The 26,561-nt window shown below is 43.4% G+C and overlaps 1 protein-coding gene across 2 annotated transcripts in view; it reads right to left on the minus strand.

Moving 5' to 3' along the window:
• Window positions 1-26,561, minus strand: part of SNX30 (sorting nexin family member 30) — a 389,251-nt gene that overhangs the window by 58,565 nt on the left and 304,125 nt on the right. For both annotated transcript variants that reach the window (XM_058302531.2, XM_058302535.2), the window contains one exon: window positions 3,751-3,942. In XM_058302531.2, coding sequence (XP_058158514.1) covers window positions 3,751-3,942 — 192 coding nt within the window. The remainder of the gene's footprint in view (window positions 1-3,750; window positions 3,943-26,561) is intronic.

Raw genomic sequence — 26,561 nt, forward strand, 5'->3', positions numbered from 1 at the left:
TATATTTCAGGCTCTTCTGCTCCCATTATCCCTGGTATTTCAGCCCCTTGAATCTAAAGTTCCTGGATTTTTTTACATCCTTCCCTATGCAGCATTAATTCCATGACCCATCACTTTAATCCCTTTCTTATTATAATAGATTGAATAATGTCCCCCCCCCCACCCCCCGAATTTCATGTCCACCTGGAACCTCAGAATGTGACCTTATCTGGAAATAGGGTCTTTGCAGATGTAATTAGTTAAGATGAGGTCATGCTGGGTTAGGGTGGCCCTAAATCCAATGACTGGTGTCCTCCTAAGAAGAGGACACACAAGGCCACAGGGAAGAGGCCACGTGATGACAGAAACAAAGACCGAAGTGATTGAGCCGCAAGGCAAGGAGCCCCGAGGATTGCTGGGAGCCACCAGAAACTAGGACAAGGCAAGGAAGGATTCTCCCCTGAAGCCTTCTCCCCTAAAGCCTTCAGTAGCCATCACCTTGCTTTCTGACTTCCAGACTTCAGAACTGGGAGGGAATAGATTTCTGTTGTTTCAAGCTACCCAGTTTGTGGTGTCTTGTTACAGCAGCCCAAGGAAGCTAAGACACTTACCAATATCCTAGATGCTCCTTCCCCACCATCCCTTTGCCCATCCCTGGGGAAAATGCAATCATCCACTTCTTACTTTCTTAGACCCAGGCATATGAGTACTACTGGAGGAAAAACAAAATCAGCAAACGTCCAGATGGACATAATAAATTCAGGGCCTACAAATGGACCCTCAACACTGCCAAGCAATCTTTCTAAACTTTCTTAGCCACCTCTCTCCCTCATTTTCTACATCAGCTCTTAAAAGGCCTGCAGACATTGTTTAAAACCTTGTTTAAAACCTCCCCTAAGTCTTAGTAGAAAACCTCATCATCTATCCACAGAGAAAACACAGCTCTAAGCAGAGAACACTCAACTTCCTGCCACAAATCTCACAAACTTCCCTTCTTCCTCTCCAACAATGGGAAAAGTGTTGCTTCCCCATGAGAGGCCAGTTCCTCCACTTCTGCTCAGGATACTATCTCCTTCCACCTTCTCAGTGGCTGCCGCCCCCTCTTCAATCTTCACCCTAACATCTCCTCCCTGCCAACACTGGCCAGTTGGAACTTACATGTGCTCAACCCTCTTCCATCTTTAAAAAACAAACAAAACACCTTCCCTCAAACCTGCACGCCCCTCCAGTTACTGTTCTCTCTCTCTCCTTGCCTTCATTGCCAAACCACCAACAGTCACGATGTCTTCTCTTTTTTACCTCCCACTCACCCAACCGACCACGGACCAGGTTCTACACCTCCATGCTCCTGAAATGCCTTTATGGCAGTCATCAGTAGCCTTCTTGTTGTTAAATCTAACATCCACTCTGTGGTCCTTAGGAACAACTTGACCTCTGCGCAGCATTTATACTCTGTTAACCACTGAGGCATTTGAAATAAGGAACTAGTTGGGGACTGAAACTTGGTGATGACTGACTGGTGGAGCATAGTTCCTAAGAGAGCTGAAGACTCCTCCCCATGGCACTGCCAGTTTCCAGAGCCAGGCCATGGTACTGGAATAGTGCTGGGAGTGAGAGGCATCCCTCCTTTTGGTAATCATGTAATTCTGGAAGTTCATGGCAATTATTAAGCCAGCAATGCTGGAATCAGACAGACTTAAACTCAAGTCCTAGCTCCACCACATATTAGTTGTAGGTGAAGCAATCATCTTAATGCCTCTGTGCCTCAGTTTATTCATTTGTAAAATAAGGGCAGCACCAGTACCTACATCATTGAGTGTGATGATTAACTGATAAACATTTAAAGCTCTTAGCACAAAATAAATGATGGCTCATCCATACAAGGAAACAGAGTAAAAGTGTGCTTGCTGGCATTTTCTGGCACAGAAAGATGTTTGCAATGCAATAAGTGAATTAACAATGAAAAATATCCATTTTTGTAAATGGATATAGAAAAATAATTCAGAAAGTTATAAATGATTATTTCTGACTGGTATTCTTTTATTCTTTTAGCTTATTTGCATTTTCTCACTTTTCTACAATGAACAATGTATTACTTATAAAAAATAAAAAGAGTTTCTATTGCAAAAAGGGCAGCACGTGGTAAGTGTGCAAGAGTTTTTAGCTATTAATACGATACTACTTTTCTATGAGCCTAGAGAGAAAAGAGCTGGAAGCTGCCTGCCCTGAGAAGACCTAGGCTGATTCTCCACCACTGGAGAGAGAAGACACAAATGGCTTATCTAGTGTGAGTTTCATTTTGTTTTGTTTTGGGGTGGTGGCATTACTTGCACTGGCTCTCCACACTGGGCTCATTTTAGCTCAGGCCAAAGAAGCGCTATACTTTGTCCAGCTTTGGTCATCAGGAACCTGTATTAGGATTAGAAAGTTGAAGACTTGAAGAAAAAAGCAAGCTTTTGTACGACTTTATCCTCTGAGCGTTAACTTTTCTTGAGGACCTCAGCAGGAGAAGTGGACAGCTCGGGAAAAGATCCAGTGTTTGGTGTCTGTCACCAGTTGTCCACTCTCTCACAACCTTTAACACACAACCTTTAACACAACTTGCTGGAAAAAGATTCCAAACACATCATCAAGATATCAAACCTGGTGTCACTATTAGAAAAAGGAAAAGAAGAGGTCTTGGTAAGAAGTAAAACTTTGTTCTATGACGAGTTTATCTGAGGTGTTGGCATCATAGCCAAGTGAAAATGTGGGATTGGAACTTAGTTAGGATACCCTAAGACATTTACAGGAAATCAAATAATGCCACAATGGGTAGAAATAAGGGCACAGAGGAAAAAGGGTAAGGATAGAAAGAGGAAAGAGTGGGAAGTTGCAGCAAGTGCATTAGCCTGAGAATCAGTTAAGAGAAGTCCTGTAGTCCTAAAAGTTCAAGTTAGAACCCTGGTCATCAACTTTGTAAGCATGAACAAATTACTTAAATTTTCTCCTTCCATTTCCTCATCTGAAAAATTGTGACTAAAAGGTAAACTTCTTAGGATTACTGTGAAAATTAATCAATCTTAATTTAATTAAATCTCAGCTCCCTGCCCACTACCTGATAGGCACGTGTATTAGTCAGCCAAAGGGGTGCTGATGCAAAACACCAGCAATTGGTTGGTTTTTATAAGGGGTATTTATTTGGGGTAGGAGCTTACAGATACCAGGCCAGAAAGCATAAGTTACTTCCCTCACCAAAGTCTATTTGGAGGAGATGTCTGCCGATGTCTGCAAGGGTTCAGGCTTCCTGGGTTCCTACGTTCCTGGGGCGTGCTGTTCTCTGGGTTCAAGTTTCCTTTCTTCCTGGGGCTGGCTTCTCTTTTCTCTGTGAGCTTAGTTCCTGGGGCTCCAGCTTAAGGCTTCAGCATCAAACTCCAACATCAAAACTCCAACACCAGAAACCCTCAACCCTGTTCTTTGCTATGTCTTTTTATCTGTGAGTCCCCACCCCTTAGTGCCCTAACGCCCTAATCATAACTCAATCATGCCCAGGTACAGATCAGATTACAAACATAATCCAATATTTCTTTTTGGAATTCATCAGTAGTATCAAACTGCTACAGCACATAACAGAAAGTCAATGAATATCAGTGCCCCTCCCTCTCCTATTCACTCTCCTACCATCAATCCCAACTAGGCCCTATTATAGTCATGGCCTCATCTCAGAGATTTAGGACCCCAATTCCCCAAGATCATTCACAATGGGTAGAAGATAATGAAGGGAGGACCCACCTTGGTGGTGATTCTATATGTAATGTAGGTCTCCATTGTGCAGACATGCTTCTTGGGGTCATCAACCGTGACAAAGAGATCTCTGGTCTCACCATCAATGTCATCATCAAGTTGAAGTCTGTTGAGAAGGGAAGATGAAGAAGCTGGGCTTGAGGTGCCAGCTGGAGTACCACCATTGGGCAAAATGAGGTCCTAAAAGAAAAAAAAAGTTACCTTAACAATTTAAATGAAAAGACACACCTGGAAAATATCAGCAAAACTAGCTGGTTTAGCCAAGCAAAGCAGCTCCCTCAATACACAAATAATTCAAAAAGTCTGAAGTTTCTGGAGTGAACTGGTCTTTTATGACCAAGAGATGCTATCCCAATGCCTTCCACTGAATTCGTGGTAATTTAAACTTCCAGCAAGCTGTGGAGGAACCAACACAAGCAAATAGTTCAGGGACAGAGAACACAATCAGCCCACAATCCTCAGAAATCAATAGGAAAGGAATTCTGTTGAGCTCACCACATTCTCAGTTTTTCCTCCTTTCTCAGGACCACCTCTGTAGACCCAGGTAAACATTTGGGACTTATCCCCTCTTAAGTACTTAAACATTCAAAAAATAAATCAACCATCACAAAGAGACAACTCAGCATTATGTGCCTCCTGACAGAAGTTCATGCCACCACCTGTGAAGTATGCTTGCCAGAAAAATGGACACTGAATCCTAAACAAGTCTCTAGATACACTGTCATTTACAGAAAACAGAGAGGAGAGAAGAATATGGACGATGCAGTTGACAAAATCCATGGTATGTGAATAAATAAATAAATCACAAGGAATTTATTTCTTGAATGAATAAATTGCAAGGATAAAAGACCCAGAGATAGAAGCAGCGCTTAAAGATGAAAGGAAACTTAAGAGCTATATCAACCAATTACAATGGATCAACCTTATTTAAATCCTGATTAAAACAAAATGTAAAAAGAAAAAGATTTTGATAGGGAAATTTGGATATTGATTAGCTATGTGCTGATATTAAGGAATCATTACGTGTGATAATTGAAGTAGCATACATTTACAAAGGCCTTCAACTTTGAGAAATATATACTAAAATGTTTAGAGATGAAAAGATAATGATGTCTGTTACTTCCTTCAAAATAACTCAGGACAGGTGGTGGTAGGTGGGGATACAGATGACACAAGATGCCCATGAGTTGATAATTGCTGAAGCTGGTACTTGGGAGTTAAATATATAGTTCTCTCCTTTTTTGTATATGTTTAAAATTTTCCATAATAAAAATGTTTGATATAAAGGAGGAATGGCAAATGCTAGAGAAAAAAAAGGGAAATATATAAAATTATAAATATTTATCTTAGAATAAATCCTGTCTCTACCATATATATATAAAAGGAGGGGTAATTGTGAAATTTAAAGGACCCAGGGCCTTGGTCAGGAATGCAGGAAAACATTTCTGACTTGTGGGCCAACAGGTCACAGGCTGCGGATGGAAAGGCACTTCCCTCGGAATTCTCTCTTCTAGCTATCCTAGTTGAACAGGACCCAGCCCCTAGACCAGAGAACACAGAAAAATGGGTGGCCCAACCTGGCAGTCATATCCATGAGCTCCAGCTCATCTTGGGATTGCTGGGAAGAGGACAAGAGGAAGGTGGGGATAGGGCAGAGGCTTTGCAGCGCAACCTGGGATCAAGGGCAGTGTCACCCAACTTGGTGGGAGATGGAAAGTACACAAAAAGGTCCCTTCCTTGCCTCCTATCTCCATTGATCAGAGATAATGTTATCACATACTTACTTATGCAATGTCAAAAGAAATTTTTTGTGATTACTGAAAATGTACCATATTCACAGAAAGTAATTATGGGAGCAGATCCCAGTTCTTCCCACTTCTCAGCTATGTCTCTGATTTCGTGCTTTCTCAACACACTGTAATTACAGGCCATGCAGTTGTGACATCCCAGTGTCAGGGGATCTGAGAGGGGGCATCTTCATCTCTGGAACTCCCGGAGAACCAGTATGTCTTTGTCCTTTCAGAAAATATTTAAACACTGACCTCCGGCAAGTCACCCTGCTAGGCACTGCAGAGGCCGCCCTTGCACTTTAGCAACATTTGGCTCCACTGCACAAAAAAAAGGATTCAAAACCACATAGTCGGGTAAGCCAGCACCAGCTCAGAAGACCAATTTCCACTTGGACTGGCTGCAGCAGCCTCTTTCTCACCACTCCCCACATGCCTTCTAGGCACCGGTTCCCAGAGCCCACCGGGCTGTAGCCCACCCCTCATCTTTGTTGGGAAAGCCCTCCCTCTCTTTTGTGCATGGAGGTCTCCAAACATCTCACAGGATCCTGCTCAATCACTCCCTCTCTTGGAAACCTGCCTTGATCCCTTTTCTGGCTGTCAGTCACTCTCTTCTCATTTGAAGAGACCGCTACAGATGCATTTTCCATCGTTTTAGTCATTTCTTTAACATCTAACATCCAAAACTACTGTGAGTTCCCAGTGACTGGAGCTGTGCCTTGCTCATTTTCGTATGTTGTGCATATTGTGTGACCGTAGCTATCTGCCCATCTGTCCCCGGGTCTAGTAGTGACCCCAGGCCAACTCCCCTGCCCTTTGCTCTGGGGAGCTCAACCAATAACTTCAGGAACAGTCCACATAGAGGACTGAAATGTCCAGGCCAGTTAAACAGCTCTCAAAGCAGTTGTTGAAGCTGGGGAGAGGGGAGGCTCAGTCAGGCAGACCTTGGGGCACACTCCGGATTCTTCCCTTATGTCACTATACAACCAGGGGACACCACAGCCTCACTCCAGGGTGTTACCTGGAACCCTACCTGAGCAGACGGGAACAGCCAACAAGCTACAAATGTAACTTCCTAAGAGGTGATGTGTTTTCCTCAGCTGTCCATACACACCTGTACACAGTGTTTCCATGTTCACATTTCATTGCACCCCATGACAGCCTGGTGAGGTTTGCAGGACAAACATTGTCTCTAGAGATGAGGAAGTCGCTTCGAAAAGGTGAAAAAACCAGCTAACTGTATTGAAGCTAGGCAGTGCTATGCCAAGGGTTGAACATAGGATTGTGGCTCCAAATTCAGGGTTTCTTACAAAGCTGAATCACCTTTGTGTGGCCATTTGTCCAGCCTAACACTCTCTTTTTGCGTAAACATGAGCCAGTCAGGGAAAGCTTACCTTTTCCCTTAGCGTTTAAAATACAAGTACCCTCTCAATCAGGGGTTCTTAACAGGGGTCTGTGAGCTTGAATTGAAATTTTAAAAAAACATTATTCTCGTGGGGACGTGTTAGTGCAGGTGTGATATATTTATTAAATAACACACAGTATAGTGTGGACTTAGTAAGGGGTCCGTCGCTTTCACCTGACGGCAAAGGGGTCTGTGGAACAAAAAAAGTTAAGAACCCATGCGCTAAAGTTTTTCCCTGGGGATATTGGCCCTGTGAGAAACAACGGTGGAAGGAGGCTATACACACCTTGGGAGGGACAGACAGGGGTCGTGGGCTGAGGCATCCAGGCTCATCCCCCACCAGAGTCCTAAGAGATGGAAGCTCTAGAACAGGGATCTATATGAATGTCAAACCCCAGAAGCAAGGAAACTCTTGCCTCAACACAAAAGGTTCCTGTTTTGTTTTTGCTGATAGCTCTCCACACTGCCACCAAGGCACTCTTTGAAAATTGTAAATCAAAACATGTCCATCCCCTGCTCAAAAACTCTCAATGACACCCCATCACATGTAGAATAAAAGCCAAACCCCCCACCTTAACCTGCAAGGCCCCTCCCCCTCTGGTCCTTATCCCTGTGACCTCATGGCCAACATTCCCTTCCAAGTTCATCCTTCTCAATGCTTGGTCCCTGAACCAGCCGGCAGGGCTCACCCGGCCCTCTAGACCTGTGGACTTGCTGTCTTCCCTGCCTGGAACATTCTTCCCCCCAGAGCCCGAGGTGGCTGTCTCCTTCTTTCAAAGCATTCTGCTCAAATGGCACCTCCTCAGGCCACAAAGTCTAAAAATATCCCTGCACACCCCGCCCCATCACTCTCCAGCCCCTATCCCTGGCTTTGTTTTCCTTCACAGGATTTACCACTACCTGGAAGTTTATTATATCTTGATTGATTGACTGCCTGACTCCCCACAAGATGATTAAGGGAAGTGTATTTGCACTATTTTTGACTCTCAATACAGTTTTTATTTTCAGCAACATTTATTAAGAGTCCACCGTGAGCCCGGCCCCACAGTCTATAAAGGGAAGCAAGAACACTTGCAGACAAATCATCTTCATTTTAAAAATATATCTGAGTGTATTAATAGTGATATACAGTGCCATGTCAGTTGGCCCTACTTTGGAGTTTGTGTTTCTGTGTGATGGAGCTGGACTCAGATGTGATCATTGTCCACAAGCCTCTCCTGTTACTTTTACCGGAACTATAGTTGGTGCTGGGGTTTAGTGTATACCCAGGGGACCTGAATCTCTGGACTGACCATGTGATAGCCAGGCCCTGAGCCTCAAAAGACTTGCAACTCCTATACTCTGGTTTATTGGACTTACCTCACTCAGCTAACATGGAGGTGAAGAAGGTCAACCACCACACCAGGGAGCCAAGAGTGCCTACAACTGCAAGCAGGAGAATTGCATCCAGCATCCATGTGGAATCTAAGCCCCATCTTGATATGGATGTGGAGTGGACACAACCATTCCAAGGTCCACAGGATGGAGGAATAGAGTATGGATTAGAGTGGACTTACTGATATTCTATTCATGAACTATTGTGATTAATAATCGAGAAAATGTGGCATTGGTGTGGAGAAAGTGGCCATGGTGGCTGCTGGGGGGTAGGGAGTAGGAGGAAGAGATGAGATGTGGGGGCGTTTTCAGGACTTGGAGTTGTCCTGGGTGGTGCTGCAGGGACAGTGATCGGACATTGTATGTCCTCCCATGGCCCACTGGGTGGAATGTGGGAGAGTGTGGGCTATGATGTGGACCATTGACTATGAGGTGCAGCAGTGCTCAGAGATGTATTCACCAAATGCAATGAATGTCTCATGATGATGGAGGAGGTTGTTGTTATGGGTGGAGGAGTGGGATGAGGGGGTTGGGGGAATTAATGTAACATTAAAAAAATAAAGAGAAAAAAATTAAAAATAAAATAAAAATAAGTTAAAAAGAATAGTGATATAGCACCTACCATGTTCCAGATTCTGTACCAAATGCTTCTGTATATCAACTAATTCAATCCCATTATACCCATTTTATAAATAAGGAAACTGGGGCCTAGAGAGGTAAAGAAACTTGTTCAAGTCACTCTGCTTAATGATTTTTACTGCAGCAACAGGTATCTACAGGAGCCCTTGTGAGAGTCATAACTATAAGGTTGATAAATAAAAGACAACTACTCATTGCTCCAAAATATCAATTCATACCATGTGGGTTTCAATTCAAGATAATTTCTTTATCGCTCCCCTTTTTTACCTAGGAAAACAGACACAGAGCTGGGCTGTTTCAGAGACCCCTCTGGTTCAAAGAATTTCAATTTTAAGACCCACCATTGTGGCCAACCAGCCACAAAATAGATTACTAAATTAATGTAAATCACTGGCAAAGTTCTATATTAGATTAAACATATGGTTTATGAAAAGAAAGTGGTACACATTAGGAGCCAATATGGATTTAATAAAAACAAGTCACTCTAAAAGCATCTCTCTTCTCTTTCTGATACTGTTGGAGGAATGTGGGCAATATTTTACTCTAGTTTCAGAGGAGCATGTCAAAGCCTCTCAAGACATTCTCACAGTGACATGGGAAGAGGGCTCTCTGAATCCAGACTGTACCTGGCTGGCTTGCCTTAATTTACCTCCCTGTGCCAGGCATACCGCAGGTGCCTGACAACTGATGTGTCCTACACAAGCTGAACAGAATATGTTTCATTGTGGATTTTGTTGTAAAGTTCACTTGAAGTCTACTCTGAGAGAAAATTCGAAGGGATATTCTCAAAAGCATTCTGTTCAAAAACAGTTCATAGTAGAGCAAAGAATTCGGGGGAAAAATCCCAAAAGCTTAATAACGCAGAAATGATCATGTTTACATTAGTAAGATAGAATATTACACACTCATTTAAAAATTATAAACATGACTTCTAGATAAACTCGATGAATTGAACACAAGTGTTTGCTTTTATCCCCTCTTCCCATTCCCCAGATACTAAGCAAGCTAGAGAATGGGAGAAAAAAGGCAGTGGGAAAAAAAGAAAAAGGAAAACAGGGATTAGAGCTATGTCCGTATTGGAAACTAGGAAAGGGTGCCATCCAAATGAAAAAAACGTCAAAGATTTTCTATTGGATATAAGCAGACACAACTGAAAAACCAACCAAGAAGCAAATAACCCATATCCCTGAGATTACCCAAGGTTAATAAGATAATCCAAGAAGTAGAAAATGTCCAGAACTCGACCTGCCCCATACCTTAATTTGGAAGTACAATTGTAGGGGCCAGAGGTCAGCCATGAGACAAACACAAACCACCAGGGTCTCTTTTGCTTCTGTGAATAAAGGGGTGCCAAGTGCAGTGAGCCGCACTGAGTGAGGGTCACCAGCAGAGGTTGCACTGCACAGCAAGGCTTTTTCTTGCCATGTGAGGTAGGGGTGCAGGAAAAACGTCAAAGGAACACAAAGTTTTCTGGGTCTGCTGCCTGGGTGGGTCCACCAAGTACAAAGCGGGCTGTGCTTGGTGCAAATTCTGAAGGGACAGGGCTCTGTACCCAGATGGGAGGGCAGCTAAAACTAGAAGGAAGCCAGGCTACCCTGGGTCCAAACACAGAGAAGAATCAGGCCAAGGCCAAGAGTCTGTCTGACAGCAATGCCTGGAGTCCTGCTTTCTTCCTGCCCACTCGTTCCGCACTGATAGATCACCCAGCTGGTAACAACCTAAAGCCCAAGAAGATTGACAACATCACGTCGAGACTGAGAGGATCCAAGAATGTGCTTGTTCTGATGGGAGACAAATAGCAGGTCTGCACTGCCTCATCAGACACAAGAAAACCAAAAAATATATATCCAGCCCACATTACCTCATCATTCAGACACAAGGAAACAGAAAAATATAACCTGCCGGCATTAACTCAGCTTTCAGATGTAAGAAGCACTGAATCCTCCAAGTAGATAAATATTCATTTAAAACAGATTTCTCCCATGAAACTAAACACTTTAGGTCACATCTCCTTTGTGATTGCATTTTAAAAAGAGAAAAAGGAAAAAAGGCCAAAAGAAAGTGAAAAGAGGAATAAAAAATTAAAGCATAAATTAAAAACAGGAAAGAGGAAAGAGAAGTTACAAGTAAAACCAAAATTTAAATTTTCCCAAAAGATGAATTAGATAAACTAAAACTTACAAAGTCTGACACTACAGAAAGAGGGAAAAAAAGGAGCAGGCAGTAACTATTTAAATTTCATCTCGGGAAGCGGACTTGGCCCAATGGATAGGGCATCCGCCTACCATATGGGAGGTCCACGGTTCAAACCCTGGGCCTCCTTGACCGGTGTGGAGCTGGCCCATGAGCAGTGCTGATGCACGCAAGGAGTGCCATGCCACGCAGGGGTGTCCCCTACGTAGGGGAGCCCCACGCGCAAGGAGTGTGCCCCATAAGGAGAGCCACCCAGCGCGCAAGAAAGTACAGCCTGCCCAGGAGTGGCACTGCACACACGGAGAGCTGACACAACAAGATGACGCAACAAAAAGAAACACAGATTCCCGGTGCTGCTGATAAGGATAGAAGCAATCACAGAAGAACACACGGCAAATGGACACACAGAGCAGACAACTGGGGGGGGGGGGGGGGAGGAAGAGATATAAATAAAAAATAAATCTTAAAACAATAAATAAATAAATTTCATCTCTATGTATGATTATGATTTATAAGGGGGTGACATAAACAACTGTTTGCCAATAAACTTGGAAATCTAAATGAGTTAGATAGCTTTCTAAAAAATATACGACCACAGTGAAATTATGTAGAGGTAGAAAACCTGAACAAATAAATAACCACCAAACTATTGTCAAAGAACTTGCACTAGAAGATAAGCTAGGCCCCAGTGATTTTATAGCTGAGCTCTAATGAGAACTTTGAGGGAACAAGTCCTATTTTACACAAATATTCTAAGACACACGTAAAAATAGAGAAACCTTCTACATTATTTTATGAGGATTACCTATATCTGACATCAAAATATTAGGACAACAAAGGAATTAGATATAAGTGTAAACCTGTTAATAAATGTAACAGCTAATGATGCATTAAAAGAATTTATTTAAGAAGAATATACCAGGATCGAGGGTGGTGGGAATGTAGAGAAGCATGGGAAAAATACAACTGGTGTGACCTATGGACGGTGGTTAACAGCAATACTGTAATATTCTTGCATTAATGCCAAAGATGTACTGTGTTGATAATGGGGGGGGGGTATGGAAAAAGTGTGCCAAATGTACACAATGGACCCTGGTTGGTGGTAACGGTCTGATGACACTGTCTCATAATCTGTAACAAATGTTTCACCACAGTGTGGTGTGTTGATGGAGGGGTGTTGTATGGGAATTCTATACACATGCATGATTGTTTTGTAAGATCACAACTTCTGTAATAAAAATATATTTATAAAATAGTAATAATAGGCCGGGTTGGCAGAAAATATACCAATTGTAAGACATGGACTATAGTTAGTAGTAATGTATTGATGACATTCTTTAATAATTTGTAACAAATGTTTCACAACAATGCAAGTGTTGGGAAACCGACTTTGGCCCAGTGGTTAGGGCGTCCGTCTACCACATGGGAGGTCCGCGGTTCAAGCCCCGGGCCTCCTTGACCCGTGTGGAGCTGGCCCATGCGCAGTGCTGATGCGCGCAAGGAGTGCCGTGCCACGCAGGGGTGTCCCCCGCGTAGGGGAACCCACGCGCAAGGAGTGCACCCATAAGGAGAGCCGCCCAGCGCGAAGGAGGGAGCAGCCTGCCCAGGAATGGTGCCACCCACACTTCCCGTGCCGCTGACGACAACAGAAGCGGACAAAGAAACAAGACGCAGCAAAAAGACACAGAAAAACAGACAACCGGGGGAGGGGAGGGGAATTAAATAAATAAAAAGAAAAAATCTGAAAAAAAAAAAAAGAAAAAAAAAAAAACAATGCAAGTGTTGGTGGTGGGGTGATGTATGGGACACCTGTATGATGTTATGCATGCTTGCTTTGTAAGTTCACAACTTTTACTATATACTTATTGTCTGTGTATATTCATGTGTGAATAATATACTTAATAAAATTAAACAAACAAAAAAGAATATGCCAGGATCAGATCAAAGTTATTCCAGGAAAACAAGGTTTAACATTAGGAAATATATTCATTCAATTTATTATATTAATTGATTATAAATATAATCATTGTTTAAGATACTCAAGGCCACAACTATCAAACTGTCTATTTGACTATTCATTGGTAAATATCAGCCATTCCATTAAATCTCTAAGTAAAATTAAGGAATAAAAGAAAAATTCCTAAATACATTAAAGTATATTAAAGAAATGTCTAGAATAGGCAAATCCACAGAAGACAGAAAGCAGAGTAGTGGTTGTGAGGGGTGGGATGGATGAGGAATGAGGAGTGACTGCTTAATTGGTACAGGGGTTTTTTTGGGGGGAGAGCAATAAAAATGCTGAAATTAGATAGTAGTGATTGCACAACTCTGAATATACTAAAAACCACAGCAGCAAGACTCTGATGCCTACTAAGATGCTGTTATTCGACATTGTCCTGGAGATTCTAGGGAATGCAACGATGTACAGAAGACCCTAATATATACAGAGGATCCACACATCACTTGATGGCAAAGGGTCAATTTCCACCACCACCCCCAAATTAATCTAAAATTCTATTTTATATAATAGGGAGAAAATGTGTTTTAAGCATGTTAGAATGATAAATCTGAACTGATGTGAAATATTTACTAAATAACGTTCAGTGGAAAAAAGCACACAGACTACATGGTAGATTTTTTCACTGTGTGTTCCTTTAAAAGGATTATACATTCTTACTATTGCCAAGTCATTGGGGAGAGAACACATCTCACTACCTTTGGCCTTGCCCATGTGACTTGCTCTGACCAATGGCACATAAGTGAATATGACACTCCAGATGGGCGTCCAAGTTTTAAGAGCCACTGCATGTTTCTACCAGCTTTTTTACTCTCTCCCTCTGACCTGAGATAGCATGTCCCAAGTGGAGATTGCTCCTTCGGAATGGGAAGACGTGGGAAATAGCCATTGCAACTGACTCACAGCCACCAACTAGTAATATGACCTGGAAAGTAAGGTTTGTTGGAAACCTTTGAATTTTTGAAGTTATTATAGCAACAAAGCTAACTAGAACATGTAATCATAAAAATATCTATAATTTTCTTTTAAAATCTAGATAGGAAATAGTGACATAAATTGTATGGAGTTACAAGACGTAAGGATTTATCTTTTGTTTTTTTCTGTAGTTATTCAAACATACCTTAGCTAGTGTGTCCCAAGTTTTGGGACCCTGCTTGTTCTTGTTTATTAGTAGGAAGTTCAGTCATGCCCCCACCCCGGCATCCCCATTTTAAATATTCTCCAAAACCCCCCAAGGTTGCTTGTACAGTCTCTCCAAGTCCCCAAGGTCCACCAACCTGGTCAGCATCTTCCCTGAGCAGTTTTATATTTTCCAACTTAGGATTCTGGACCATTGCTTAAGAGGTAAAGACACTTCTTCTTCAGACATGGGTTAAGAAACCACCTGTTTCCTAGTTTTATTTGTAAGTTAATAAAGCTGTTTAGAAACTGAAAACATTTCTACAGCTTCTCTGTTAGAAAACTTGCCCTTCAAGTAAAATCCATCCCTTGGCAAAAGAACACCTTTCTAACAAGATCAAAACGAAGCCAAATGAAAGAGCCCAAGTCCACATTCCTTGGCAAAGTTTCCGATGTCTGTTATTAGCTTTTTTCTAAGAATCTCCAGACTAGTAATCACTTCCCCAGACATTCTTGTGATTCTTGGGAGCAAAGACTTTCCCCAACTCTCAGAATTTAAACATGATTCCTTCCCATTCCTTCTAAAGAAGATCCACTCTTTCAAGCACATAGCAAACACCTAACATATGTCAGCAAAAGTGCCCAATGTCGGGCTACCAAACTAAACAGTGTATGACACCTATGTGTAAATAACTCAGTCTAACTGGGATTATGGCCATGAAAACCTCTAACTACAATATTAATGCAATATGGATTATAATAGAGTTCCCTGCAAAAGTAAGGAGGTGAGCAAAGGGTGTTGGGTCAACCTGAGAAGGAAGAATAAGAATGTGCCAAATCAGGAAGTGGATGTGGCTCAAGTGATTGGGCTCCTGTCTACCACAAAGGAGATCCAGGGTTCGATATCCCAGGCCTCTTGGTGAAGGCAAACTGGCCTGTGTGGCAAGCTGGCCCAAATGGAGAGCTGGCCCGTGAGGAGTGCTACCCTGCACAGTGAGTTGGCCCATGTGGAGAGCTGGCACAAGACAATGCAACAAAAAGAGACACAGGAGAAACAATAAGAGACACAGCAGACCAGGGAGCTGAGGTAGTGCAAGAGATTGAGCACCTCTCTCCCATTCCAGAAGCTGTAAGGATCAGTTCCCAGTGCCGCCCAAAGAGAAGACAAGCAGACACAGAAGAATGCACAGCGAATGGACAGAGAGAGCAAACAACTGGGGGGAGGGAGGGGAGATTAAAAAAAAAGATTGTACCAAATGGAAAACAAAGCTGGGGGAGAGCTTGGTTTGGACATTCCTAGCTGAGATGTCACCACCATTAAATGAGAAGAAGTATTTCCAAAAGTGTGTCCCTCACTGAATGATAACTGAGACCCACAATACAAAAATTTTGCTTCTGAAGCCAGACAAGTATCCACATACCATCCAAAGGACTCAAAATCCCCAACAGATTTCTAAAAAAAGACAGGTTAAACCTCACCCAAGGCATAGATCCAACAAGAATATTACTCAAAACCTGCTGTCTTTTCTGCCCACCTTGACACTGTTCTCAGAATTCCGCCAACTGAAAGCCCATCAAGCTAAACACAGCCTTCCTCCACGGATACTTCTACACCACAATCACACAAGGATTTGGGGTGAAAATTTCCCCAGAGATCATTCAAGCAGTTTATGTTACATATAAGGAAAAGGTTTAGAGGCAACATTCACAAGATCCCTCAGGTGGTATGTGAGGAACCCAGTCTTTGGTGTCTCATCCAGGGCTGTGTCATGCCAAGATCCAGATGTTCCTCCTTAATTCTTAGATAGGAAGAAGGTGGGTAGTAGAGACAAAGTGATAAAGAGCTCTGGAGAGATTAGCTGAGAACAAAGTTGGAGATGAAACTATGAGATCAAAAGAAGATAAATGAAGTATCATAAAGACTGTGAAGTTAACCTTTTGTTAACTAAAGGATTCTCATTTCCAGGCTTCTCCCTCCTCGTACACTCTTCCCTTGGAGAACTAACCAGCTCACTCTCAGGACATCAACTATGGCCTCTCCAACAAGGACTGTCCAAATTGACAAAATTATCCTCTCCAATCCTGGCCTCTATTCCCCATTTTAGGCCTTTTATAAAGTTAAACTTCTACCACCTCTTCCAAAAAAGACTTCCCTTAATCCACCCCATCCACTCTGATCTTTAATGTAAGAGCAAGGAAGGAAGATCTGGCTTTAGAATCCAAACGGTTTTGCTCTTTACAAAGCTACATGACTTGAGGCAAGTTACTTAATCTCTCTGAGCCTCAGTTTCTCTAAAGGGGAGAATGGATTAATGAAAACACATAGGGAAACGGACTTTGGCCCAGTGGTTAGGGCATCCGTCTACCATATGGGAGGTCCGCGGTTCAAACCCCGGGCCTCCTTGACCTGTGTGGAGCTGGCCATGCGCAGTGCTGATGAGCGCAAGGAGTGCCGTGCCACGCAAGGGTGTCCCCCGCGTGGGGGAGCCCCACGCGCAAGGAGTGCGCCCGTGAGGAAAGCCGCCCAGCGTGAAAGAAAGTGCAGCCTGCCCAGGAATGGCGCCGCCCACACTTCCCGTGCCGCTGACGACAACAGAAGCGGACAAAGAAACAAGATGCAGCAAATAGACACCAAGAAAAGACAACCAGGGGAGGGGGGGGAAATTAAATAAATAAATAAATCTTTAAAAAAAAAAAAAAGAAAACACATAATGTGCCTAGTATAATACCTTAAAAACTGCTAGTTCTTTCTCACCCTTCACCTAATACTTCTTGGCTGTTCCATTCATTCATCTTATAAAACCTGGTTCTACCTTGTTTTGGGGCTGCCACCTGACACAGTGCTACAGATAGAGAATATATACACAGATAGAGAATGCCTAAGGAGAATTTAAGTGGAGGGCATTTTTGGTTTTCAGAACAAAGATCCAGAAGAACAAACTAGGCAGAGCTGAATAAGTATTAGGTGACCAAATACTTACAGATTAATCATCACCCCAGACCAAATTTTCTCAAGGGCAAAAACCACTCAAAGGGAGGAAGAGAACAGGGCAGGACTTAATATTCAATAGAGATGCCTCGTGGTCACCCGGCAGTCCACTCTCACAGCCCACACTTCTCAGGTGTGCTGACAAAGCAAGACCACAAGTATCTTCGCCTCAAAAGTTATCTATAGTTCACCATTCCTCTACAACAGGGAATCTTTCTTTGGTATACACAGGCATCTGAGGACCAAAGTGAAAGGGCAAAATTTTGCATACGCACATGCAAATATGAAGCTTTCTTGGGAAAGAACCCATTATTTTTAAAGTCTCAAAAATACTATGGGTGGAAAAAGTTAAGCACTACAGATTCTAAACTTTTTCTCTAAATAAAAAGAGGAAACAGAAATATACTCCAATTTTCATGAGATACCTGAAAATTCAAATTCAACTTCCCCTCTAGTAGAATATTCCCACACTTAAAAATGTCTCCCACACACATACACACACACATTTGGGGGTGGGGATGTCCTTAAACCCTCAGCTCCAACCTAAAACTAACCTGAGATGAGACTTTGCTAAATTAGAAGGAAATGTATGCATACATCCAGATGGGTCATACTTCCTTGAGAAAAAAGCTCTCACTCCATCTTTTTTCTTTGTACAGGATGTACAGGATTCTCTCAGTACTAGTTTTGTGGCAATGGTGTGTTGATTCAGCAATCTGAAAAATTAGCCAAAAACAGAGATGTTCTTCTGTGGAATTCCCTACAGCATCCTTTTCAGAAGCCTGAAGGATGCCCACCTGCTACCCAAAGGACAGGTACATCCCTGACTCAAGATGCACCTGGCCACCCAGTTGATCCAAGTCTAATTCCTGTGTTCTACTGACATGACTCAGTCTGAATGTTGGTTTATTCCCTTTTCTAAAGTTAATTTGTTCATCAGAAAAAAGGCACTCAGTCAAAAGTCTGATCATTGTCTAAAACATTCAGGAAGAAAAGAAAAATCAGGAATAGAACATTCAAAACCATTCAAGAGTTTCACAACTAAGTGACCAAACAAGGGCAGGAAAGCAGGAAAAAAAAAAAAAGGCAGGAAGGACATAAAGAAAAGGGCCTTAACTTCATCCCAGTCACAGTCTTGCCCCCTTGTGTGGAAATTCCGAACTCAGAGTCAGAAAACTGCTCAGCAAATAGGGGAGTTTCAGACCATATATAGATGCCAGAGGGGCAGAGAAAGAAGGAAAAAACCCAAGGAATGAACAAAGGAAAAATTCTCACATCCTCATTTGTTTATGAACTATGTCGTGTGAAACAAAGTTGGAAAGGGGCAACTCCTTGCACGCATCAGCACTGCGCATGGGCCACAGGTCAGGGAGGCCCGGGGTTTGAACTGGGGACCTCCCATGTGGTAGATGGACGCCCTAACCACTGGGCCAAGTCTGCTTCCCTACGTGGAAGTTTTAAATAGCTTAATTACCAGGGTACTATACTCCCTCAAACCACAAATTAAAAGATACAGAGCATAGTCAAAGCAAAATTTTTGTGAAGGACTTAAAAAATGATCCAGCCTCCCTTCAGCCTGGGAATACTCTGATGAATATTTCCTTGTTGGAAAAGTCTCCATACCTCATGGACATCATGTTTCAAATATAGGTAAATTACAAAGGATTAAAAGTTGCTATAGCTTTAGCAAAATCGAGTAAACTCAAGTTCAACAGCCCTGTGTGTTGTCCTTAAGTCCACAGAGTACATCCTTAGGACAGAGGGCACATCCCTCTTAGATGACAGTGTTCAGCAAAACCCAAAACTAAGGACCCTGGATACCTGACATTCTCTTATCCATGCGAGAGCTGCCTCTGATAGCTCACTCACCTACAGCATCCTGCTTCAGATACCTGCTTCAAGCCAGTTTTTCCACTGTCACATGCCCAGCCCCCTCACAGCAGAGACTCAGGTGAGGAATCTTGTACCACAATCCATTTAAAGCGGCCAGACGTGAACAGCCCACAGGCTGTCATCATTGTCCAGCTGTAGCACCTGACCAGACAGCTCTCCTTGGACCATCAGAGCTCACCCTTCGCAGAGGGGAAAAGGTGAAATACAGCCAGCTGAGCACCCTGACAGCCTGGGCTAGGCATTTACTAGGAAAGGCAAGGGTAAAGGGAAGGCACGGGAAGGCAAAGAACAACAAAACACAACCCCCAAAATAGAAAGCAAACCAATGGGGCTAAGAAATATTACAGGACATGAAGACAAGATCCATACTTTCACAGCAATCTACATATCCACCTCTAAGTCAAGGGAAGGGAAGAGAAAGAAATTAAATTTTAAAAGCTCATATCTCTACTAGACACGGTGCAAGTCACTTTATATGTTGTGTCACTTAACCCTTAAAACAACCCTGTGGCAGAGGCGGAGCTCTTATTATCCCTGTTTACACTAAAAAAGCAGGCCCCGGGAGGTCAGATGATGGACCCAAGGTCACAGGTAGTAACATGCAGGTTTACCTGAAAGCCAGCCCCGAGACTAGGGCAGAGGCCAAGAGCCTCCGCCTCCCACCTCCCTGGTCACCGCAGAGCTCATTTAGCATGCACTCCTGCTGGACAAGAGACCCCACAGTCACGTTTGCACTTGCAGCATCTGGAGAAGTGCCTGGTTGCAAGCAGTCCTTCATATGTGCTTCTTAAAACAATGGAAAGCCTGATCCATCAGTGTCAAAGAAATAAATCAAGCCACTTCTCTCATTTTAAAAAGCCACCAGCTCCAGAGAAAGTACCGGAAGCCATTAACAAAAAACCCTCTTAGGCCATCAGCAGTTCCCCCGTGGCCTCCAAAAGAATAAAATAAGCCCCCACCACAGCGTCTGCCCTTAGAAATAAACCTGAGCAGCTGGACCCCGTTGTGCACTGCCATACCTAGCTGGCTTTAACACACAGCGTTAATTGGGGGTTGGGGGGATTCTCGTCCCCAGAGAACTCTCGGGTAATGCATATCCTATCCAGATAGCTTGATGACTCACTCTGTCATTCCCTAAATTGATGAACCACATCTGAGATTTCAATATATGATAACTATGGAACTTCAAATGGTAATAAAAGAATAGATGATTCAATAAATGCTGATGGGAAACTTGGTTAACTATGTAGAAAACAAGTTCTATCTTTTGCTAATGACAAATGCAAAAATAAATGTCAAGTCATCTAAAGAATTAAAAGCAAGATTACTAGATGGTGATTTATCTCGGGGACCAGCCTTTTTCTGCAAAGGGCCAGAGAGTAAATATTTTAGGCTTTACGGGCCAACCCGTCTGTCGCAATAACTCAGCTCTGCTGTTGTAGTGCAAGAGCTGCCTGAGACAGCCGGTAAACAAATGAGCGTGTCTGTCTGAGTTCCAATAAAACTATACAGTGAAATTTGAATTGCACACAATTTTGGCATATCACAAAATATTCTTTTGATTTTTTTTTTTCCATTAAAAAAAAATAGAACACCATTCTTAAGATTAATAGTTGCCAGGGGTTAGGGAATGGGGCGGGTCGGAGTAGGCTTGGCTATAACGGGTAGCACAAGGGAGCCAGCCTGCAGTGATAGAACAATTCAGTATCTTCATCATGGTGATTACAGAAAGCCACACCAGACAAAATTGCATAGAACTAAACACACACACAGGAGTGCATGGAAAACTGGTAAAATCTGAATAACTTCTATGGATTGTGCCAATGTCAATTTCCTGGTATTTGAAACTGTAATAAAATGTAAGATTTTATCATTGGGTGAAATTGAGTAAAGGGTACCTGGGACTTTACTGCACAAATTTCTTTTTGAAATTTCCTGCAAATCTATAATTATTTAAAAATCAAAAGTAGACAAAAAACTTTCCTAGCTCATAACTGTACAAAATAGGCAGCCAGCCAGATCTGGCCTGTGGGCCAGGCGTTAATGAATTTTGACTTAGATGAATTGTATAAGAAATTTTGTGGTTGGGAGAGGCTTTCTAAACCAAAGCCAGAATCCATAAAGGAAAAGACTGGCAGATTTAACATTTTTTTCTCTACATCAAGAAGACAATTCGTAAAAATGATAGGATAAAGAGCAAACTAACAAAAAAGATTTGAACACAAAGCCTTTCAAAAATCAGCATTAAATAAAAGACAGAAAAGCCCAGTAGAAAACTGGATGGACAAATGATATAAATATGGCCAATAAGCCAAAAATAACAGTTCAACATAAAGCAGTAATCAACAAAATGAAAATGAGAACAAGATATCTACTACAGTACACCAACAAAAACATTTAGGATAATAACAGCAAAATGAAATGGCTTTTTCAAAGCTCTATTCGGAGGTGAAAGAGCAAGGAAGGACTGGTGAACAAGAACAGAGAATATATAGGCTGGATGACAACACTCTGATCACAGGTCTCTGTGCCTGGTTGAACTACTTAAACCAAAGAGAAAATACTGACAACAGTACTTTGCAATAGAACACTCTTTAGCCAGGCCTAAGTGTCATCAATGCCTACACCGAGGCTAGAGATGCAGGATACGTTTCCTGCATGCATCTGTCTTCAATGACCCACGCACTTCTCTGTCAGTTGTGAATAATGGCAGGTGGTAATACCCAGTGAATTTCTTCTTACTGTGAAATCCAAGCCCAGGAAGTAGACCATTCTCAACTTCACCCAAGGACACAAGGCAGCTGGCCAAACGCAGTGCTGAAGCACAATGGTGTCACCATTCCAAGGGAGGAGTCCACATACCGAAGGCAGGAAGCCCATTCTCCTTGGGTTTTGGTGCAAAAACAACAGATTCCCAAAGTACAAGTAAAAAGCCTAGCGATCTCCTTCCAGCTGCCATCAGTGAACCCACACTTCAGTGGTTTTTTTTCAGGAAAGTAGAATGCCTTCCATAGACTGTGCCAAGCCTTCCTTTTTTTTTTTTTTTTTAGGAGGAACAGGGGATTAGACCCGGGACCGCATACATGGGAAGCAGGTGCCCAACTGAGCTACACCCACTCCCCACAGCCTTCTCTTTTTAAGCAAAGTTTTTTGGGGCTATGATTAGGCTTGCCTTCCCACCCCCATCCCAACTCTGCCTCTTTGTGCACACACACGTGTATGTGCCTAGGCATGCAAACATAGGCGTGTATGCATGGCCACACCAGCACGTGCCCCAGTAGTGGTATGAAAACACATCTTGTTGCTCAGGGAAAAACACGGGCCTCCTCAAGGTGGACCCAGCAAAGCCCAATGTGTACAGACTAGAAACCCAGCGTACTTTGATCTAAAGGTAGACAGCCCTGCTCTAGGCGAAGACCATCATCTTGGACACAGATCCCTAAGATAAGCATGTGTCTAAAAGGATAAGGGGAGTACAGTGACAAATAACCCTGCCCTTGGGACTGCTCCTTGCTGAGAAAGTCTGGGCTTCCTCTCCAAGCTTCCATTTCCTAATCAGTAACATAGGGACAATAGAGCCTGCAGAGTGTCAAATGAGAGAAAATCTGCGAAGGCTCAGCCAAGTGCTTGCACAGAAAGGGTTCCCCAACCCTAGCTCCCAACCCCCTTCTTCATCTGCGCTTACCCTTCAACACAGCATAATCCCTATCTACATACTGCAGACTGAGAAGGAAAGATAGAATAAATGACAAAAGGGGAAATGAATGATGGAGAAGAGAAGACCCAAAGAAGGATCCCATAATGGAGCTGGAGAGGTGTGGTCTTCCCCTAAGGCCCTCCCCTCTGAAGAGGAACTAAGCCTCTTGAATTGCATTCTTGTGAGACACAACCTCTAGGAACCCACCCACCATGCTTTAAGAAGCCCAAGCTATGCAGCAATGCCATGTGTGGGCACTGCCAACCAAGAGCAGGTCATCTTGGGCATCTAGCCCTGTTGAGCCCTTCAGAATGGCTGCAGCCCCAGCCAGCATGACTCCAGTCACATGAGAGACCCCAAGCAAAAACCACATAGCTAGGGCCAGTGAATCCACAGAACCACGAGAGAGAAGAGGAAATCTGTATTTTAGCCTAATTAGTTTTGAGGTGGTTTGTTAAATAGCAGTAGATAATCAGAACAATGTCTGCCTAGTATACAGGGCACAAAATTAAACAAAGAACAATCAAATCAGCTATGACCTGAATCATGGCACACAGCAAACATTCAAATCATTAGCTGCTGCTAGTATTAAGATTATCAGAAAGAGAACAAAATTAGGAGAGAACCTGGCTAAAGAGAACCTTACATCCCTGTCATTGAAAAGTACTGAGGTACCCTAGGTCCACAATGGTGATGGGCTGAGCCCTGTGTTTGAGTCTCATGTCTCTCCAAATTCCAAGGAAATTCACAAAAAGAAATACAGACTTAAGAACAAACCCATAAAATGGCTAGAAAACAGGGGTGGATACCAGCAGTCAATAAAAAGTTGGGGGGAATCTCTGGAGAAGATACAGCAGACAGGATCAGAAAATACAGAAAAGGGAAACGACTTTGGCCCAGTGGTTAGGGCGTCCGTCTACCATATGGGAGGTCCGCGGTTCAAACCCCGGGCCTCCTTGACCCGTGTGGAGCTGGCCATGCGCAGCGCTAATGCACGCAAGGAGTGCCGTGCCACGCAAGGGTGTCCCCCGCGTAGGGGAGCCCCACGCGCAAGGAGTGCGCCCGTGAAGAAAGCTGCCCAGCGTGAAAGAAAGTGCAGCCTGCCCTGGAATGGCGCCGCCCACACTTCCCGTGCCGCTGACGACAACAGAAGCGGACAAAGAAACAAGACGCAGCAAATAGACACCAAGAACAGACAACCAGGGGAGGGGGGGAAATTAAATAAATAAATCTTTAAAAAAAAAAAAGAATATACAGAAAAGTCTAATTTAGCCAGTCTAATTTGGTGAGAAACCAAACTCTAATTGGGCCCACTGGAAAAATGCTGAATATGAGAAGAGATGAGATTTTCTACAGAGTCTGGGGGAAAAAACAACCACACCAGCGACTGAGAGCAAAAGCAGGCAACGCAACTGTACATGGGGTGAACAAAGGACCATGGCATGTGAGTCACTAATGCAACTCAAAGTAAGAAAAGAGGAAGGGTATTCTTGGAACAGCTGTGAAAGTCTCCATCTGCAGAACAATTCTTTTCCACTTCCCCAATCGGAAAGGATTCATCCAGCCTACTGGCCTGTTACCAGCCAAACACCGTAACGGGACAGGAAGCCTGCTCCAGAGCAATGCCAAGGATCTGCCCTCCGCTCTCCCTCACCCCCACCTCACTCCACCCCAACCCAATCATTGCCTTGGTGCGGAGTCCTCAGCTCATCATCACATTCAGAGAGGGGGCCCAAACGCTTGCTGAAACAAAAGCAAATGAGTTTAAATTCCAATGAAAGGGAAGCGGCTGTGGCTCAATACTTGGGTTCCTGTCTACCATAGGGAAGGCCCTAGGTTCATGTCCCAGGGCCTCCTTGTGAAGGCAGGCTTGCCCTCATGCCACGGAGAGCCGCCGGCCCAGTTGCCACAGAGTGCAGCTATCCCGCAAGCGCCACAGAGAGCTGACTCAGCAAGGTGACGCAACAGAAAGGGAGACAAGCAAAAACAAAAACAAAACACAGAAGAGCACACAGCTAATGAACACAGAGAGCAGACAACAAGCAAGCCTCAAGGGGGCTAATAAATAGACACAGAAGAACACACAGTGAATGGACACAAAGAGCAGACAGCAAGCCAAAAAAAAAAAACAGGCACAAGGTGGGGGGGATAAAAAAAATTCCAATTAAATAGAAAAGGAGAAATAGAGCAATGGAATGAAAACAATCATTCAGAATATCAGGTCAAGACATTCTCCCAGGAAGTGGATGTGGCTCAACAGACATGCGCCTACCATATAGGAGGTCCAAGGGTTTGATACCCAGGGCCTCCTGGCTCATGTGGTGAGCTGGCCCAAGTGCAGTGTTCTGCATGCAAGGAGTGCTGGCCCAGGCAGGGATGCTCCCGTGTAAGGGTGCCCCCCACACAGGGAGTGGCTCCTGCGCAAGGAGAGCCGCCCTGCACAAAACAGCAGCCCACTCAGGAGTGGTGCCACACACACGGAGAAATGACGCAGCAAGATGACGCAATAAAAAGACACAGATCCCCAGTGCCGCCTGATGAGAATACAAGCAGACACAAAGGATGCACAGCGAATGGACACAGAGAGCAGACAACGGGGTGGGGTTGGGAATAAATACATAAATCTTAAAAAAAAAAAAAAAGAAATCCCCCAAAATACAGAGCAAAAATATAAAGCAATAAAATGAGACCTCCAGAAAGGACAAACTAAAACCTAAACATCAAACACGTTATTTCTCCAGAAAAAGAGAACAAAAGGTACATAGAAACAGTAAAATTAAAAGGGCCCACTAGATTTATACAAAGAAAAATACACACCTATATACCAGCAGGATGGTGAAATTTCTAAATTTAAGAATAGAAGGAAACTCTAGGAATACATGGAAAATTACTTAAAGATAAATAAGAATCACTGGCACAGAATTCTCATCTGGAACTATAAGTACAGAACTAATTGAAAGAATGGATGGGAAGCAGACTTGGCCCAGTGGTTAGGGTGTCAGTCTACCACATGGGAGGTCCACGGTTCAAACCCCGGGCCTCCTTGACCCGTGTGGAGCTGGCCCATGCGCAGTGCTGATGTGCGCAAGGAGTGCCCTGCCACGCAGGGGTGTTCCCGCGTAGGGGAGCCCCATGCGCAAGGAGTGCGCTCCATAAGGAGAGCCGCCCAGCGCGAAAGAAAGTTCAGCCTGCCCAGGAATGGTGCCGCACACACGGAGAGCTGACACAAGATAATGCAGCAAAAAAGAAACACAGGTTCCCATGCCGCTGACAACGACAGAAGTGGACAGGGAAGAGCATGCAGCAAATGGACACAGAGAACAGACAGCTGGGGCGGGTGGTGGGCAAGGGGAGATAAATAAATAAATAAATAAATCTTTTTAAAAAAGAATGGATTAAGATGTAATCACTGAAAAGAAAAGGGAGGGTGAGTGGGGAGAAGGGAAAGCTCAATGTGGCATAATCTCTAAGATCTATGGTTAAGTGCAAAGCATGGTATAGAGTGTAAGATAGGCTACCATTTGAGTTTCTTAAAAAGATTACACAAATGCATGGATAAAATATATCCCATGAAAGATTCTCTAGAAATTGGTAACATGGGTTGCTTCTGAGGAGAGAACACTGGTGCTAGGAGAAGGGGGAGGAGGCCAGAGTAAAGGAAGAATTTTCATCAGGTCATTTTTGCA

Source organism: Dasypus novemcinctus, chromosome 8, assembly GCF_030445035.2.
Source record: "Dasypus novemcinctus isolate mDasNov1 chromosome 8, mDasNov1.1.hap2, whole genome shotgun sequence".
In the NCBI taxonomy this organism is placed as follows: Eukaryota; Metazoa; Chordata; class Mammalia; order Cingulata; family Dasypodidae; genus Dasypus; species Dasypus novemcinctus.